The following is a 17,868-nucleotide window of genomic DNA, read 5'->3' as shown; positions in this document are numbered from 1 at the left end:
AATGTTCCAGAAGGAGGTGTGAAGCAATGCTGGGATGGAACACTAAGTGGGTGGGAGTGACAGGATATTGTCTAGTACCTAATGTGCGTGGCTTAGTCACTGCCAGTATGGTTAGTCTAGCCAGAACCTCCACAGGGGCCAGGAAGATGTACTTCCATCATCACTTCGGAGAAGTGAGTTGAAAAAGATAACAGCTGCTTTTTTAAAAAGAAATTATTTAGTTTTTCCCCATAGTTTTTACAAGTATTTCACATGCTCTAACAGGGACCACAGGAGTTCCAGGTTAATTGGTGACCTTAGGTTATGAAAAACACAAGGGGGACCAATCCCATAAGGCTGGCTTAGGGCATCCCTTACCATAAGATTAAGTTTTACTTCATTACTCATAGATTATATCAAACTCAAATACTTTAATTTTTATTAAACCAATCCAAGAACTTTTCAGTGCCTTACTAGAGGATTGCCTCACAACTGAACCACCGTTTCTGGAGAAGAAACCACAGCTTCAGGCACATGACTGAAGTTTGGCCATGTCCCGTCATAAATGCTCCAACATCACCAGGGACAGAGGCTGTGAAAATGAGAGTGGGAAAAAAGTTAGAGAAGGGCTCCAGGCAATCATATGGCCAGCCCTCCTCCCTTGAACCCACAAACCCAGGAGAGCTCAAGGACTGCATCCTCCCCCCACATCTCCCTCAACGTATCAAGTGCCTGACAACATGCCAAAGCACTCTATAAAGCACTAGGGATAAAGACAAGGTCAAATCCTGTGACCAGGCGTGAGAGGACTACAATGCAGGGTTATTACATGGGGTGGGAACAGAAACAACACACCAGTAACAAAAAAGACAAGAGGACAGGGGTAGGCATACCTGAAGTTACACAAAGATTTGATCAGGAAAGGGGAGAATCATAACCCTTACCAATAAATAAGGGAATCCCCAATAAATAAGTGGGATTTACAGGAAAATGAGTTTTTTTAAACAAATATGTAAAACTGGTCTACACCCCAAGGGCAACAATTAACTGCATCCTCTAAGGACACAATTTGCATTTTCATAATCATTTACATTACCATCGGTATTCCACGACTTAGCTCAAAGACAATGAAATGAAACATGGAATTAGCAAAGGGCACACTGGATAGAAATCATTTTTTGCGGACTCCAGTTTTTCCCACCAGTAAGGGGAAGAGGTATTCCCACTAGAGGAAATCCTGAGAGCAGAAAAGAGTTATGAAAATGTAGGTCCTGTGTGAAATAAGGGGTTTAACAGTAAGTGCTGCTCCGCCAATAGCCACACCAAGATCAGTCCACTCTCCCCCATTTCCCATTTCAAACCTCAGCGTGAGGACTTCTGCCCAAACCTCCCTACGAAAGGTACTTCTTCAGCTCCTTCACCACCTCTTGAGGTTCAGGGAACTTGAGTTTGCGTGGGGGCCCCTTCTTAATCCCAGTCCAGAGCTCCGCACCTGGGAAAAGTACACGTGAAGCGAAATTACTTTGCAATCCACCAGCAAGTCCCCGAAATCAGCAGGCGGCGGCGGTTTGAGACCAGTGCTTCCTCTCCTCGGATCCATGCCCCCCAACGCCCCGCCCCGGGCCCTCACTCACTGCTGCCGTCGGGTCGCAGCAGTGTCACCTCGAAGCTGCCCCTCCGGGGCTTGGTAGGGTTCACCTTCACTGGAAGCTCCGGGGCCTCCAGGCGCAGCGCCTGGCTCAGGGCCGCGGCGTTGCGCCCGTAGACGCGTCAGCTCATGCTAAGGAGAGATGGGGGAGGTCAGAGACTGGGACCCTTGGTCTGCGGCGCCCTTGCCCGCCCCCCATTACCCCCCAGACCCCCTCACCAATGCTCGATAACGACGCTCGCCTCCTCCACTCCCTTCTGGCTGCTAGCCGGCTTCTCCCGCTTCTCGGCCGCTGCGGCCAGCGCCGCCTCGGCCTTCCGCTTCCTCCCGCGGGAAGCCATGGCGCCTGGAGCCCGGCTGGGAACCGAGCCGACCTGGGGCGGGAATAGGGTGGAGACGCGGCCACCGAGGAGAGGCCAGCCAAGCTCCAAGACCCAAACCACAACCCACTCGGCTCTCCAAACAAAACCTCTTAAACTGCAGAAAGCGTGGCGGTGGGCGCCCACGTGGCCTGGGGGCGGGGCCTTCGGGCAGAGCCACTCCGCACGTAGAGACGGGGGAGGTAGGCTCCAGACCGAACCACCAGTGCTTGGGGGGGCGGGCAGCTCTGACAACGAGCCTGGCTTCACACAGGCTTTTCTGTAACCGCGCGACCAGCTAAATGGTGTGCATCACGATCCCTACCCAAAACCTCCTTCCGGGGACCCGCGGACCAATCCCAAACCAAGACAACTTAACTCTAGGGTTAGGGAATCTAAACCTTCTCCAGCTCTTCGCAATCCTGGGGACCGATGTACAGCGCTTGGTGAAACTGATCAGGATGCCCTTTGAAATTAAGATGGACAACTCCTCTGCAGTTGCCTAGCTTTTCTAATACATGAATAACACACAAAGGCGCAATCAAAAGTAAATTCCAGTCTCTTTATTATGGAAAACCATCAACTGGGTGTGGGGAGGACGTAGGAGGGTAAGTTGAGACCCTACCCAGGGGCTTTCTCCTCCAGGGCCCACCACACGAAGGAAGTCTCAAACTTCTATTCCTCTTCCTCCCAATCTCCATAAAATAGGGAGATTATTCAATACTATCTTCAATGAGGACACTCTGTGGTTAAAGGTTTCTCCTTGGGACCAGTGACAGGCTTATACTTTTTAAATATAGGCCACAGACCAAGCCAAAAGGGCTTAAAGCAGCAAGAGTCTTGAGGGAAAAATCTTAGCACTAACTCTGCATCTTGGCCTGTTATGTTAGGGTTTAATCTAATCTAAGCAGGCTGTGTATATCCACTATGAGGAATAATGAAACCAGCGTGTGATGGAGATGTGTGGGCAGCACACAGCAGTTGACACACTGGCCCAAGCTTGGAAGGAAAGCATTTCTCCCTCCACCATATAAGATCTTTCCCTCCTTCCAGTCAAAGAGCAGACCACAGCAGTAGAGACCTTCCTGGAGGATACCTGTCATTTCCCTGGATGCCTCTTAAAAATCAGAAGCAATATCCTGCCCCTCCTAGGCAGAGCCAAACAGGGAAAAAAAAAAAAAAAAAAGGCCAAGGCCTCAGGCAACGCTTGTGGCTACAGAAAGGGCAGGGCCTCAGAGGTGCCTGGGATTGACAGGAGATGAAGTACTGAAGGCAGGGATCCTATTTGTCCTTCTTGCTCTCCTCATCTGGCACTGCAGTGGGCACTGAGGCCACAGGGTGCTCCTCGGGGATATTATCTCCAGCCTTTGATAGCTTCTTGGCCCGCTGATATAGCTCATTCAAGTTGAATTCTCGGATCACATTCTCCTGTGCAAAAGAGGTGCACACATCAGGGTTCAGGTTGGAAGGGGGTGTTATGTCTGGGAAGTAAGTACAGTTGACCCTTAAACAAAGGTGTGGGGTTAGGGGCGCCAACCCTTCTTACAGTCAAAAATCCACCTATAACTTATAGTCAGCCTTCTGTATCCACAGTTCCTCTGAATCCGTGGTTCCACACGTGTGGCGGCTTCAACCAACCTCATAGATCGTGTAGTGCTGTAGTTACTTTTTTTTTTAATAAATTTATTTATTTTTTTTGGCTGCGTTGGGTCTTTGTTGCTGCGCACAGGCTTTCTCTGGTTGTGGTGAGCGGAGGCTACTCTTCGTTGCGGTGGCTTTTCTTGTTGCAGAGCATGGGCTCTAGGCGCGCAGGCTTCAGTAGTTGCAGCACGTGGGCTCAGTAGTTGTGGCTCGCGGGCTCTAGAGCGCAGGCTCAGTAGTTGTGGCGCATGGGCTTAGTTGCTCTGCGGCATGTGGGATCTTCCCGGACCAGGGCTCAAACCCGTGTCCCCTGCATTGGCAGGCGGATTCTTAACCACTGAGCCACCCAGGAAGCCCTGTAGTTACTATTGAAAAATGTCCACATAAGCAGACCCACACAGTTCTAACCCATTTGTTCAAGGGTCAATTGTATTTAGACACAGTCTAGTAAAGGAGGAAGCAAAGGACAGGAATCTACTCTAACCCAGCTGTCCTTTTTTGGGTACCTGGAAAACTCAACTGATATATACGTATTATGTGCCGGTCACTGTGCCAAGAATTATGGTTACATTATTTAATGTAACCTGCAAAACAAAACCTGTGAGCCAAGTGCTACCATCTCCAATGTACTGCCAAGGAAAAAGACTATAGGTACAAGAGCCATTGAGACTAAATCTTAACAAATAATTGTTGCCCAGTACTACCATGTCTGGCACATGGTAGAAACAGTATAAATCTGCTAAGTGAATTCATGAATGAGGTCTAATAACTAGTCCACACTCTCAAAGCTTATGGGCAAGTAGCAGAACTAGGAATTAAACCCAGGTTAGGCTCTAAAACTTACCTACTGTTCCACACCCTCCTCCAAAACTTGCCCACTCTTTCATATACCTCAGAGAAAGTCCAAGAGACAGCTCGTCCTTTTTTGTCAATCTGTGGCCGCCGCATGACCTCCTTTCCACCTTGGAATAGGATCAGGGTAGGGAGCTGCTTGGTGAGGGGTGACATGCTCACTTGGTACCTACAGGGCCCAGAAGGTGCTCTGTAAATGCATCTGTGTATATCACTCTGAATGATCCCCTGCCCAGGCCCTTACATACCGTGTACTAACATCAGTGTAGCGTCCAACGTCCACCTTCCCAAAATTTAGCCCTGTACAGTTGTACCTGAGAAGAATATATTATTTAACACGGTGAAAGAAGAGAGAATGAATCAATGAAGTAGAAGTACAGATATTTGGGGATGGGGGTGGGAGTGCCTGTGGTTGCAATATGCAAAAATCAAGGCCAAAAACAATGAGAGGGCAGGTATAATTTCTGTCATCCCTCCCTTTGTCCTACTCACTTGAGGGAGAGATCAGCGTAGATAGGAGCAAATGACTGGCAGTCATTAGACCAATTGGCAAAGAACTCCACGATCCAAGTGACCCTCTTGTCCTGCTCCAGCTCTTCCTGTCACACACAGAGAACAGTGAACCAGATTACACAGGCTCCTGGAAAGATTCAGACTTTAGCACCTAATTCCTCATCCTGGCTTCCCTATACCTCTTCTCTAGATGCCACAGTGAACGAGTGCCCTTGACTTCCATTCTGAAGCACTGCTGTTCCTCCTAGTGAGGAGAGAGCACAACTACAAAATCACCCACAAGGGACCCAAGAAACAGAGGGAGAAAGAGTACTCACATCAATGGTTTTATCATTGAAGTACTTGATGTACTCAGGGCCCATATACAATGGGGGTTTGCATGTCATCAGGAACACTAAACACAGAAAAAAGTCATCACAGGAAACATATAAGGCCTTGGGCAGGGGATTTACTTTCAAAGCAACTCAAAGATTTCAAGCACCAAAGAGTGCATTTTGTGGACATACACAGACACATTCCCTTCCTCTTAAAATCTCTGTAGATTCTTATCATCTGAGGCTCACACATAATTAATTAGGTATAAGATATGGCAGAAGGTTATGGAGAACCTGGTTTGGGGATGGAATTTGGTTCCCACAACCAAGTCTTGCGGTCTCCTTACCTATGCAGAGCGTGAGATAAAGCAGGCCCACGCGAATATCCAGGCGGAAGAAAAGAATCGCATTGGCCACTTTACTAAACATGAAGATGTTGCCGATATGTTGCTCCACGGTGACTGAAACACAGAGATGTCACAGGTCAGGCTGGGCTGCACGCTCCTTTGACCTATTATTTGCCCCTGTTCCTGGAGTATTTTGAAATGGGAGAGGGGGAAGAGTATAAAAGTCCAAGATCAGGCTTCCCTGGTGGCGCAGTGGTTGAGTCCGCCTGCCGATGCAGGGGACACGGGTTCGTGCCCCGGTCCGGGAAGATCCCACATGCCGCGGAGCGGCTGGGCCCGTGAACCATGGCCACTGAGCCTGCGCGTCCGGAGCCTGTGCTCCGCAACGGGAGAGGCCACAACAGTGAGAGGCCCCCGTACCGCAAAAAAAAAAAAAAAAAAAAGTCCAAGATCAAATTCAGCCTTGGCACGGAATGATGGACAAGTTCACCAAATAACGCCCCTCTCATAACATGGATGAAAGCACCTCAGAGGTCACTAGTCCTAATCTTGAGAGACAGAGAAGCAGGCTACACTTACTGGATCTGCGGTTCTTCATCATTACAATGGCACTGAGGAACATCAGGATCTCTACTTCTCTCTGGAACAGAATCAGAGTGACAGGAATGCCATGAACAGAAATGATTTGGGTGAGCAAGGGAGCCAAATATGTTATAAAAACCAACAGAGAGCCACACTGGGAATGGTAACCATAGCGAAATAACTGGAGCCAGCTAAGGTGTAGTGGGGAAAACACCAGTCAGAAGATCTAGATTCCAGTTCTATCCCTGCCACAAACTGGCTGGTGCCCTTCAGCAAAGCACTTAACCTCTGAGCTTTGGTTTCTTTGATTGAATATTTCAAAGTGGTGCTGTGAGGATTAAATAAGATGAGTATGAAAGAGTTAATATAAATTATATGGTATAAAACTGTAGATATTACAATCAACTCAGTGTGACCCTGGTAAAATAAAACTTTTCCAGGTAAACTTTCTCAGTAATATTCCATTAATACAACATATGGTTATTCCATTTTTTTAATTTAAGTTAAATCATTCCTCTCCACCTAATATTCATAGTGATAATCCATGCACCTTTAATATAATTTGAGAGCTGAAGGAGGCCTTTCAAAGCTCTCAAAGATCGTTTTCAGTACCCTTGGCTTACTGTTCTTTCTCTTTCTAGAATGTAAGCTCCGTGTGAATGAGTGAGACAGACGATAAACATGACATAATTTCAAAGAGTAAAGACTGCAATGAAGAATAACAAGGACTTTGTGAGAGAAAGTATAGGGGGAGGGTCTGAGGCTTTCCATACCTTTCTGTTTATAATACAGGGATCCAAATCTTTACTTCAGACAGAACCAATTAACTGCGATTTACAGCTAGCAATCAGGGACTTAGGTTTTTAGCCCCAATCTCCAACAAAAAGCAACTGACTGGATTTAGAAATGAACATGTAAAGTGGGGGATAGGGAATGTGACAGACCTTACTAAATATTACATCCGAGTAGAAATTAGGAAGAGTTTTCAAGAGTGAAGCTGGATTAGAATTGGCAGTTATAATTATGGAAAGATGAATTTAAAAAGGGAAGTATGGCCAATCAGGAGACCAGAGATAGGACTAAAAGGAATATACTCTAAAGAGAGAGAATGCGTCTGTGGTAAAGACTGGCCATGTATACTCCAAACCTTATTTCCTTTTTCTCCTGGGCATACTGCAGGTAGACTCCCTCCTTGGATCTAGGGAGAACTGTGTGACTAGTACTCCTAAATGGAATGTGAATGGAAGTGATGTGCCTCTTCTGTGCCCAGGTGGTTAAGAAAGGGTATGTAGGGCTTCCTTGGTGGCCCAGTGGTTGAGAGTCCACCTGCCGATGCAGGGGACACGCGTTCGTGCCCCGGTCAGGGAAGATCCCACATGCCGCAGAGCGGCTGGGCCCGTGAGCCATGGCCGCTGAGCCTGCACGTCTGGAGCCTGTGCTCCGCAACGGCAGAGGCCACAACAGTGAGAGGCCCGGGTACCAAAAAATAAATAAATAAAATAAGAAAGGGTATGTATGCCCTTGCAGTCCAGCTTTCTTTCTTCATCTGCTGACTTGATGATGCTGGGATGATCTTAAGGCCATCAGTTGAAGACAGCATGAGACAGCGTTCCAGAATAACTATATAAACCTGAGCCCCCTTGGTTGTTCACTTGTTTATTCATTGTTTTCAAGCTTTTTATTAAGGAAATTTTCAAACAATACACAAAAGCAAAGAGGATACTGAGGGTAGCAGAATATGCCACTTTGACATAAGGATTATTTTGAGTCTAAAGGCAATTCAGAAGAAGCAGAATAAAGAAAAGCTCCCTGCCCTCTACCTATCTGTCGAAAGGTAGGACGTAAATTCTCAAAGCTGTCCCTCCAACCTCTACCAAGGACAAAACTAATCAGGGGAGATAACTTTAGACCCTATCAACCGGGAGACAGCACCAGAGGAATCTACATAACAAACTAGCCTTTATCTATGATTAATTTACCTTTCCACAGTTTTCTGCTCTTGCAAGCCTAAAACTCTTTCCTTCGTCCTGTCATTTCTCCACAAACTTATTATTCTTTGTTGAAGATGCCATATAAGCTGGAAGCCACCTCTTTGAGTTACTGATTTTTCCCTGTGTATTCCCCTGTATACAAGTTATACATGTTAATAAACTTGTTTGTATTTAATTGTCTTTAATCTGTCTTTTATTAGGGGGTCTCAGGCAAGACCTCAGAAGGGTAAAGGGAAAACTCTTTTCTGACCCCTACAATACCTTAATAAACCCCTATTACTCAGCTTCAATAGTAATATCTTGCCAATATGGTTCAATTTCATCTATGCTACCCATTTCTTTTGCTGGAGGAACTTAAAGCAAATTCCAACTACATCATTTCACCTGTAAATACTTCAGTATGTATTGCTTACAGATAAGAACTTTTTTAAAAAATTTTTATTCATTTATTTATTTATTTTTGGCTGCATTGGGTTTTCATTGCTGCGCACGCGCTTTCTCTAGTTGCAGCAAGCGGCGGGCCACTCTTTGTTGCGGTGCGTGGGCTTCTCATTGCAGTGGCTTCCCTTGTTGTGGAGCACAGGCTCTAGGCACACGGGCTTCAGTAGTTGCGGCATGTGGGCTTCAGCAGTTGTGGCGTGTGGGCTCAGTAGTTGTGGTGCACGGGCTTAGCTGTTCCACGGCATGTGGGATCTTCCCAGACCAGGGCTTGAACCCGTGTCCCCTGCACTGGCTCGTGGATTCTTAACCACTGCGCCACCAGGTAAGTCCCAAGGACTTGTTTTTTAAAACAAACCAAAATACCATTATCATACCTAACAAAATTAACAATAATTACTTATTGTTATCTAATACCTGGCCCTTATTCAAATTCAAAGAACAAAGTATTAGATTTTGTACAACTTTGTACAGTTGTTTGTTCAAATCAGGAACAAGCAAGCAAGAACCACAAATTGCATTTGGCCAATGTGTTTCTTTGGTCTTCTTTAATCTCTAAAGGATACCTGTTCTTCCTTTCTATCCCAGGCTATTTATCTGTTGAAGACCTTGAGTCATTTGCACTGTCAACTGTCTGACTTTCTTGGATTTGGCTGCTGGCAATACTCATGGTATGCGTTCTGACGATGATGATCCTCTATTTCCCATATTTCTTGTAAAATGGTAATGAAATCTAGAGATGTGAATACAATGAAATCCAAATCTTTTGCCAAAAATACATCATAGGAGGTACTAGGTACTCCCTACTGAATCACTTCAGAGGACATAGCAACCTTTCATCTGATGGCTTTAGATGATCATTGTCTACATGTATTATTGCATTCGAGAATGCTACATGACTTTTAAATGCTATCACTCCTTCTGCATTAGCTCAAATTTTTCTATATCAATTATCTGGTTACTCTGACAGTATGTAGAGGAAAAGCAAAATACTTGATTCTTTCTTTTTATTTAATAAAATAGAAATAAACTTTTATTCTGTTAAGCCACTGAAATTTTTAAGTTTACCTGTTATTGCTAACATTATTTACCTTATATTCTAATTTACAAATCACCGAGGTAAATCAGCAAAACACAGATTTTCCAGGAAAACAAACACTGGCCATAAACCCTACATAGTTTAAAAACAAAAAACATAACAGAGTAATATGAAAATATAAAACCTTACAGTATTTTGCACATAATTAAGACAAGAGAATACAGAGAAACTTATTGTATAAAAGGTCCCTCCTTTTATTAAAATCTTTATTACTATCCACTTATATGTTTGAGTCTCATTTTGGTTAAAGTGGTATAGATAAAAATAGAATCTTTTGAAGTAGCATGGCTACATTTGAGCTAATTAATAACACTGGGAAAGGACAGAGGAAGTATGAAAAAGTAAACAAGGGATGGAGAATAAAAGTAAGGAAGTGGGCTCTGTTAAAGGTCAAGGCTCATTTTGGGGCCTTGAAAAAAGGGCAAAAACTCAGGTGATCCTCCTTTCCCAGAACACAGATGCGGCTACACAGCAGAGGTCAGAGAGCTTCAACTTATTTTTCTGAGTGGTCTCTCCACTCCAGCTCAGGGAATACTGCAAGAGGCTTGAGATAGATTTCTCTGCAATGTATTTCTTACAATTCCATTTCAACAGCCCTAACCATTTTATTCATTTTTACATCCCCAGGATGCAACACAGTGCGCAGCATTAACAGTCCTCACTCAGTAATTGTTAACTGAATTAAGCAATGGCTGACAGAGCGTGCTGATACCATGGCCGAAGAGTGGTTTCAAGTCCTAGTCACTCACTAGTTGTGTGACCTTGGACAAGTCGCCTAACCACGCCTAGATCAATTTCTTCATCAATAAAACGAGTATACTACTTGCCTTGTTTAACTCACTGGTTCCTCAAAAGGCTTTACATAATGAGCAGCTCTGGCAAACAGTGTACTTGCCTAGTTTGGGTAGGTCTGTTGTCGACTGTGAACTGTGAGACAGAAAGGAGCTTGGACTCAAAAGGGAGAAGACTTGGGCTGTTGTGCAGGCTAACCGGATGTTTTCCCATCCTAAACAAGTGGTTTAGGCTCGATGACGATCCACGCCCTACACTCCTAATAGTCTGTTAAGTCCGCTAGAGGCTCGGAACCTCAGATGTTCTCAAAAAGGTAAACCTCGGGGCTCCCGGATGCAATCACAGGGGCAGGGGCAGGGACAGTCAAGGTCGCGGGGTCCTAAGGCGGGGGTCGCTCACCCAGTCAAAGTCACACGGGTTACCGTCTTCGCGTTGCGTAGGGAGACTGTGGCAGACAGGAGGCAGCTTCCTCACGAGTACAAAGGCAGCAGAGAGCAGGGCTGACAGAAGGTAGTAAGGTCGGGCCAGCCATCGTGAAAGTCGCGGCACTGAATACACTAGAGCAATTAAAGGTGCTAGGACCGCCATCTTTCCGGCCCTTGGGGCGCCGACCGCTCTTCGGCGTCCGTAGGTGTGGTCCCGCCTCTCCCACCATTGAGGCTTCCATTGGGCCCAGTGTCGGATGCACCACCTCTGGACCCGGAATTAGATATCTGATTGGCCTCTACGGCAGGTTAAAAACTGAGAAAGGGATTTGATACTTTATTGGCTAACCTAGCTGTCGCTTTTTCTATGTGTCATATTATTGACTATACGACTGTGGCGAACGGAGGTAGGAGGAGAATTTAATAAGGGTAGGTAATACTTCCGGAAAGTTCTCAGAAGGCGCCGGAAGTGGTTACCGGAAGAGGGTAGGCACGGCCCGAGGCAATCCAATGGTAAGAGGCTCCTGGAGGAAGGGGGCGGTACCCCGGGAAAAGATTGACCAATGAAAGTCATTAACGCCAGACACCGGGACAGCGCCGGGGCAGAGGGGACGATGGAGAATTTCACGGCGCTGTTCGGGGCTCAGGCTGACCCACCGCCGCCCCCAACCGCACTCGGCTTCGGAGCTGGAAAACCTCCACCCCCACCGCCTCCTCCTCCGGGTGGAGGGCCCGGCCCCGCCCCGCCCCCAACCGCGGCCTCGGCCCCTTCCGGCGCTGACAAGTCAGCGGCAGGTTGTGGCCCCTTCTACCTAATGCGGGAACTGCCAGGTGAGTTCGAGGCCTGGCCAAAGCTAGCCAGTCAGATCATAACGAGGAGGGAATGGGCGTGCCTCTCAGCCGCCTGGCGGAGGTGAGGGGTAAAGTAGGCAACGCGTGTGGGGATTCCAGAGCTGTATATCGGAGCGGACTCTGAGACTCTGAGGATTCACAAGCAAAGGGATGATATGAATTCTTGGGATGGATTGGGAATGAGAAGAGTGGATATCCGTGACCACCTTTCACGCTCTATCGTGCCCCTGTCCCTGACAGTGGTTTATGGCTCCCTAAAAATTATCCAGAGTTTGAGTTTGCAACTTGAGAGTTCAGATTTAATACCCTTGCGAACTTAGTTTCAAATCTGCCTCAAACTTGCTGTTGGTTTGGGGCGTGTTGCCTTCCTTCCTAATCTGGGCCTCGGCGTTTCCTCATCTGTTGGAAGTGATTAGAATTTTTTCTAATAAATTCATTTATTTAATTGATTTATTTATTTTTGGCTGCGTTGGGTCTTCGTTGCTGCGCGCGGGCTTTCTCTAGTTGCGGCGAGCTAGGGCTACTCTTCGTTGCGGTGCGCGGGCTTCTCATTGCGGTGGTTTCTCTTGTTGCGGAGCACGGGCTCTAGGTGCGTGGGCTTCAGTAGTTGTGGCTCGCGGGCTCAGTAGTTGTGGCTCGCGGACTTTAGAGCTCAGGCTCAGTAGTTGTGGCGCACGGGCTTAGTTGCTCCGCAGCATGTGGGATCTTCCCGGACCAGGGCTCGAACCCATGTCCCCTGCATTGGCAGGCGGATTCTTAACCACTGGACCACCAGGGAGATCCTCAAGAGTCATTCTGGATGTGTTAAGTCTCCAGGATGCCTTTTAGTTCATCCCAAGTCCTACTGCTACATCAAGAGCTGAGGGAAATAATAATGCATATTGTTACAGACTTTGAGGTTCACCGTGCAGTTATTTATATTATAGTATTTAATACTTAAATAGTCCCTTGAGATAGGCATTGTTATCTGCATTTTATAGTTGAAAAAACTGAAGCAAGGACTTCCCTGCTGGTCCAGTGGTTAAGAATCCGCCTTCCAATGCAGGGGATGCAGGTTCAATCCCTGGTCGGGGAACTAAGATCCCACATGCTGCAGGGCAACTAAGCCCACGCGCCGCAATTACTGAGGCCCCGCGCACCTCAACGAAGATCCCGCCTGCCGCAACTAAGACCCGACGCAGCCAAATAAATAAATATTTTTTAAATCTTAAAAAAAAAAACTGAAGCATAGCGAGGTTGACTTGACTTTAGTTAATTAGTGGTTGATGTCTACCAGCAGTTTCTTTAACCTTAACCTGTTCTGATTGTACTTATTTACATCAATCACTTGATAGATATTGACTATCCGTTCTGGGCAAACACTGGGTGTGTAAAAAGGGAGCATGTGATGAGAAGGGAAGAGAGATCAGTAAGCCTGGTCCTTGCTTTTAAGCAGCTAATTTTACTTAAGAATGAAAAGTATGTCGTTTAAAGATAAAGTAGTGACTGTTATTTCTTGTCAGGATCAATGTCATTATTTTCTGGTCATGCCTCACATACAACTACTAAGAACTGCATAATGGTTTTCAAAATGTGTTTCTTGTTGTTCAACATGACAGCAAGAATAAGTTGTCACTTTAGCTGGACTTTGAAGAATTCATACTGGTGAGGAAAATTATGAAGAATTTTCCTATAATTAGGTCAATTTTTCTAAAAGGAAACAATACGAGGGGTATTTTTTTCAGGAGATGATGGATACCCGTTTGGATGGATCAGAAATTTTACATAGGGGAGTAGCAGGTGGTCAGGCCCCAAAGCTAAGTTACAGTAAGATGTGTTTAACCGTGAATGACAGTCAAAAGGATTTGAGCTTTTTCCTGAGGGAATAGGAAACCATTGAGATATTTGAACTGAGTACTGCTTCTAAAGATATCTGGAGAATGTGGGTGCCATGTACTAGAATAAAGGAACCATGAGTGAGGTGGGGAAGATTTGGAGTTAAAAAAAATTAAATCTGCAGTGAATTAACTAAGACAATGTTGGAAATGGAAGGTTAGTTGTCAGGGGAGGAAACTGAAGAAGAGAGATTTATAAGTCACCTTCACAGAACTGATGGGCAAAACAGAAAGTTGGATGGACTCTTAAAGAATTTACAAAAAAGCACAGAGTGCCTTTTCACCTGAGCCTTGAGAATAATCATCTGGAAGGAGAGCTGACAGAGCAAAAAAATCAGGATACTCTTAATGGCAGGAAGCAGTGCTGAGTTACGAGAAGTACGGGGGCACTGAGCCTCCTTCCATTACCGTGGACCACTCTTCTGAGATATTTGGCTTGGGAAGACAAAGGAAAAGAATAACGTAAGGCCTGAAGGTGGGGAGGAAAAATACATTGTTCGTTTAATGTGTGCTGAGCAGCAGTGGTACATGAATGAACAAGGCATTTTCTCTGCCCTCAGTGGGCTCATAGCTCAGAACCTGAGTTTTATCAAGTGAATGATTATAAACAAGTCACTTTTGTCATTTGTACCCTGAGTGTTCATCATAACTATACATGAAATTGTAGGCTAGATATTTCTACCCTCGCCACTGGACCCTAGTTAAATTACTCATAAGTTTGTATTCTTTCAAAAAACCCAGCCGTGAAATATTTATACTAATAAAGCCTTCCATTTATATAATACTTTATACTTTTCAATATTTCATTTGAACCTTAAAAAGAATTGTGTAATTAAGGTAGCTTTTACTCCATTGCATAGATAAGCGGAAACTGAGACATAGAGGGCGGCTAGGATTAGAAGTCTAGTTGCCCAGCTTCTAATCAAACTTTTCTTTCTTCTAGGCAAAGCTATCATATTTGGTATTATTAGGAGACTAAAGATGGTGGTAACAAAAGTTATGTAGCAGTAGCTAGAAAAATCTCCTGTTCTTCTCTGTAAAGGTGATTAGTGTTTCTTGCTGGTTTAAAAAAAAAAAAAAGGAAGCAAGACACTCAAGCCACTGGGTCATATTTGACCCTACGTTTGGTTGTAGCAGAGCTGTGAGGTTGTATTATTCTGGTCATGGCCAAAACTATGATTTCTCATTAGTACATTTATGAAACACAGAACAGTGCACAGTGCTTAACACAGAGTATAAGCATCATGTAAGTTATTACTCTGGTTAGTCCGAGTGTATCCTTCATTGGGCTAAAGCAGTTTCCACTGCTGCCCTATTTGGATTTTTGCCTATTTTTTCTCCTTCTCATTCCAACCTACCATTCTATAGTATTATATTTTTAGTGTTTATTGTATGTTATTTACTTTTGCTATTTCTTACTTTTAAAATAAAGTTATTTATTTATTTATTTTTGGCTGCGTTGGGTCTTCGTTACTGCGCGTGGGCTTTTCTCTAGTTGTGGTGAGCGGGGTTACTCTTCGTTGCGGTGCGCAGGCTTCTCATTGCAGTGGCTTGTCGCGGAGCATGGGCTCTAGGCACGTGGGCTTCAGTAGTTGTGGTGCATGGGTTTAGTTGCTCTGCAGCATGTGGGATCTTCCTGGACCAGGGATCGAACCCATGTCTCCTGCTCATTAGCAGGCGGATTCTTAACTACTGCGCCACCAGGGAAGCCCTACTTTTGCTATTTCTTACTTTAAAAATAACTTTTTAAATTATTATTATTTTTTTGGTAATTCTCACTTAAAAGATTACTTTCCCTTCTGGGGCAATGACTTAAAAAAAAATTCTCTCCTCTTGGTACTAATTTTTCTTATTATTATTCTCCCTGTATCTTCTAGGCAGCACAGAGCTGACAGGCAGCACTAATCTGATCACACACTACAACCTGGAACATGCCTATAATAAATTCTGTGGGAAGAAAGTGAAGGAGAAGCTAAGTAACTTCCTGCCTGACCTGCCAGGGATGATTGATCTGCCTGGTTCCCATGACAACAGCAGCCTCCGCTCCCTCATTGAGAAGCCCCCTATTCTTGGTGGCTCTTTTAATCCTATCACAGGGACCATGCTGGCTGGCTTCCGCCTCCACACAGGCCCGGTGAGTCCCCTCATGGGGAGGCCTGAGAGGCACGGAGGTGGTTTTTCTGTCTACCTCTGTTCCTTCATAACTTACTGAGCAGAACAGATGACGGGAGCGGGGGATTCCCTCCCTCTACTCACCTGGACCTTCCTTTGGTTCCTTCAGTTGCCAGAGCAGTGTCGTCTGATGCATATTCAGCCTCCCAAGAAGAAGAATAAGCAGAAGCACAAACAGAGCCGTACCCAGGATCCGGTCCCCCCAGGTAAGAAGTGGTTCTCTTCAAAGCCAGAAAACCGAACATTCTGAATCTGTTTTGACCTTCTTCAGTTAAAAACCCAGTCAAATTCCTTATGAGCCCTGGACTCCCAGATTCTCCTTAAAGAAGAAATTGACATAATGTGGGTCTCCTGGGCAAGTAGGACCTTGGGGCAGGAGCTTAAGCAGTGCCTCCAAAACGGCAGTGGAGAATTTTGAGCTCGACAGGTGATAGGCTCCTCATCTCTCCTACAGAAACACCATCTGATTCAGATCACAAGAAGAAGAAAAAGAAAAAAGAAGAGGATCCTGAACGGAAACGGAAGAAGAAAGAGAAGAAGAAAAAGAAGGTATGGGAGCGGCTGGTGTCTGCAGCCCGGTGAGTTTTCCCATCTTACTCATCCTAGGTGGAGTCTGGCTCTCTTAACTCTTGCTCACTTTTCTTCCCCAGAACCGGCACAGCCCCGACCACCCAGGCGTGGGCAGCTCTCAGGCCAGCAGCAGCAGCAGCCTCCGCTAGCAGGACCAGGGGACTCTGCCAGGGGGACCTTCCTGCTGTACTGAACCCGCTGACAAAGCTGCCTTGCAGGCTCTTGGCCACCGCCTTGGGAGCATCCCCTGCCGCTGGGACAGAAGCCAGCTCCTGCTGTGCTCAGTTAAGATGAACACACTGTAAGAGAGAAGGGCTCTGCTTTTGTAAGCCTCAGCCCAGTTTGCTTTCTCATGGACATCTCTTCCTCTCCCAGGAAGCTTTCTTTTCATCTCTTTTGTGCCATTTGTCTGATTTAGGACTTTATCTGATTTTTTAGGATTTTTATTTTCTTAAAATTGCATTTATCAAACTGGCTGAAGTGTGGCTGCCTGTTAAGAGGTAAGTGCCTTTCTATGAGAGTCAGGGTTTAAGCCAAGGCATGCTAAGATCTGAGGGGATTTGGGTCTTGTATTACATTATCTCATCAGCAGGCAGGGAAACAACCAAAATGAGATTGGGGAACATGGTCCAAAGGCGAGGCAGAGCTTGCCAATACCTTTCCACAGCAGACACATAGCACTCTGCCTGTAATGTTGAGAACCAGTAACCTGGATGATCTTCAGGCTCTGTCTCAAGGAGTGGATTCACTTAGGTCTCAGCTGTGTTCTGGGTCAGTTTTGTGTTGAAACAGAGTAGCCAACGGAAAAAGCACCCACAGTCACCAACATATTTCAGCAAGGTTGCTTCTTGGTCAAGCCTATCATTTTTTGAAATAAACCTCGGGCAAGCAAAGGTAAATGCTTCTCTTTATAATAAGAACTTTTGACCTGCCTCATTCCTTAAGACAATGAAATCACTTGGCCGATGTGAAAACATTTCTAAGACAGAAAAAAAAAAAAAGGTAGCCTAAACTAGCAAAATGTAAAATAAATCCCTTCAGTCTTTGCAGCAGGCCAGATAACCAGAAACATCCATGAGAAAACAAGCTAATGTAATCTGACTTTGAGCTCAGTTTGACACAGAACAGTTAAAATCTGCTGCAGTGAGCCAAGACTGTTCACCTTGATCAGCACGTGGAAAACCACTCATTCAGCCCGTTTTAACTAGGATTTCAGAGCAAGAGTTTAAATACTTAAGTTATGGACAAGTGAAAATAAAGGGTTCTGGCCAGTTTTCTGAGATTTAGTATCTGATGGTGCCTTTTTAAAATTAGGGCACAGCCTTCTGCTTTCGACCAACGGAAGAGACAATATGAGATGTCAGACTGCCACCCATATATCCCTCTAGCCTATCTGCCTTTAACAGGCTTTCATACTGTG

General features: G+C 45.4%; 3 protein-coding genes across 4 annotated transcripts; 1 reads left to right on the top strand and 2 right to left on the bottom strand.

Moving 5' to 3' along the window:
* Positions 1–398: 398 nt before the first annotated feature.
* On the bottom strand, positions 399–2,153 carry SELENOH (selenoprotein H). The gene is made up of 4 exons (XM_029207031.1): positions 1,847–2,153; positions 1,614–1,759; positions 1,341–1,471; positions 399–571 (listed from the first exon to the last, which is right to left on the bottom strand). Exons 1-3 carry the CDS (start codon positions 1,966–1,968, stop codon positions 1,371–1,373), a joined length of 369 nt encoding a protein of 122 aa, XP_029062864.1. The 5' UTR covers positions 1,969–2,153; the 3' UTR covers positions 399–571; positions 1,341–1,370.
* Positions 2,154–2,524: 371 nt separating this feature from the next.
* On the bottom strand, positions 2,525–11,269 carry TMX2 (thioredoxin related transmembrane protein 2). Of its 2 annotated transcripts, XM_029209294.1 has the most exons (8): positions 10,955–11,269; positions 6,233–6,293; positions 5,654–5,767; positions 5,310–5,386; positions 4,972–5,078; positions 4,728–4,793; positions 4,519–4,648; positions 2,525–3,414 (listed from the first exon to the last, which is right to left on the bottom strand). In XM_029209294.1, exons 1-8 carry the CDS (start codon positions 11,141–11,143, stop codon positions 3,268–3,270), a joined length of 891 nt encoding a protein of 296 aa, XP_029065127.1. In that variant the 5' UTR covers positions 11,144–11,269; the 3' UTR covers positions 2,525–3,267. The 2 variants fall into 2 exon arrangements, with proteins under 2 accessions (XP_029065127.1, XP_029065128.1); XM_029209295.1 differs by lacking the exon at positions 2,525–3,414 and having other exon boundaries at positions 4,556–4,648; positions 4,739–4,793; positions 10,955–11,164.
* A 196-nt stretch (positions 11,270–11,465) lies between these two features.
* MED19 (mediator complex subunit 19) lies at positions 11,466–17,501 on the top strand. The gene is made up of 5 exons (XM_029208489.1): positions 11,466–11,811; positions 15,584–15,840; positions 15,988–16,084; positions 16,333–16,427; positions 16,529–17,501. The coding sequence occupies exons 1-5, from the start codon at positions 11,544–11,546 to the stop codon at positions 16,595–16,597; spliced, it is 786 nt and encodes a 261-aa protein (XP_029064322.1). The 5' UTR covers positions 11,466–11,543; the 3' UTR covers positions 16,598–17,501.
* The last annotated feature ends 367 nt before the right edge of the window (positions 17,502–17,868 follow it).

Source organism: Monodon monoceros, unplaced genomic scaffold (genome assembly GCF_005190385.1).
Source record: "Monodon monoceros isolate NGI ecotype Baffin Bay Population unplaced genomic scaffold, NGI_Narwhal_1 Super_Scaffold_7, whole genome shotgun sequence".
NCBI classification, from domain to species: Eukaryota; Metazoa; Chordata; class Mammalia; order Artiodactyla; family Monodontidae; genus Monodon; species Monodon monoceros.
Note: the sequence above shows the minus strand (reverse complement) of the source record. Positions and strands in the feature narration are given on the sequence as shown.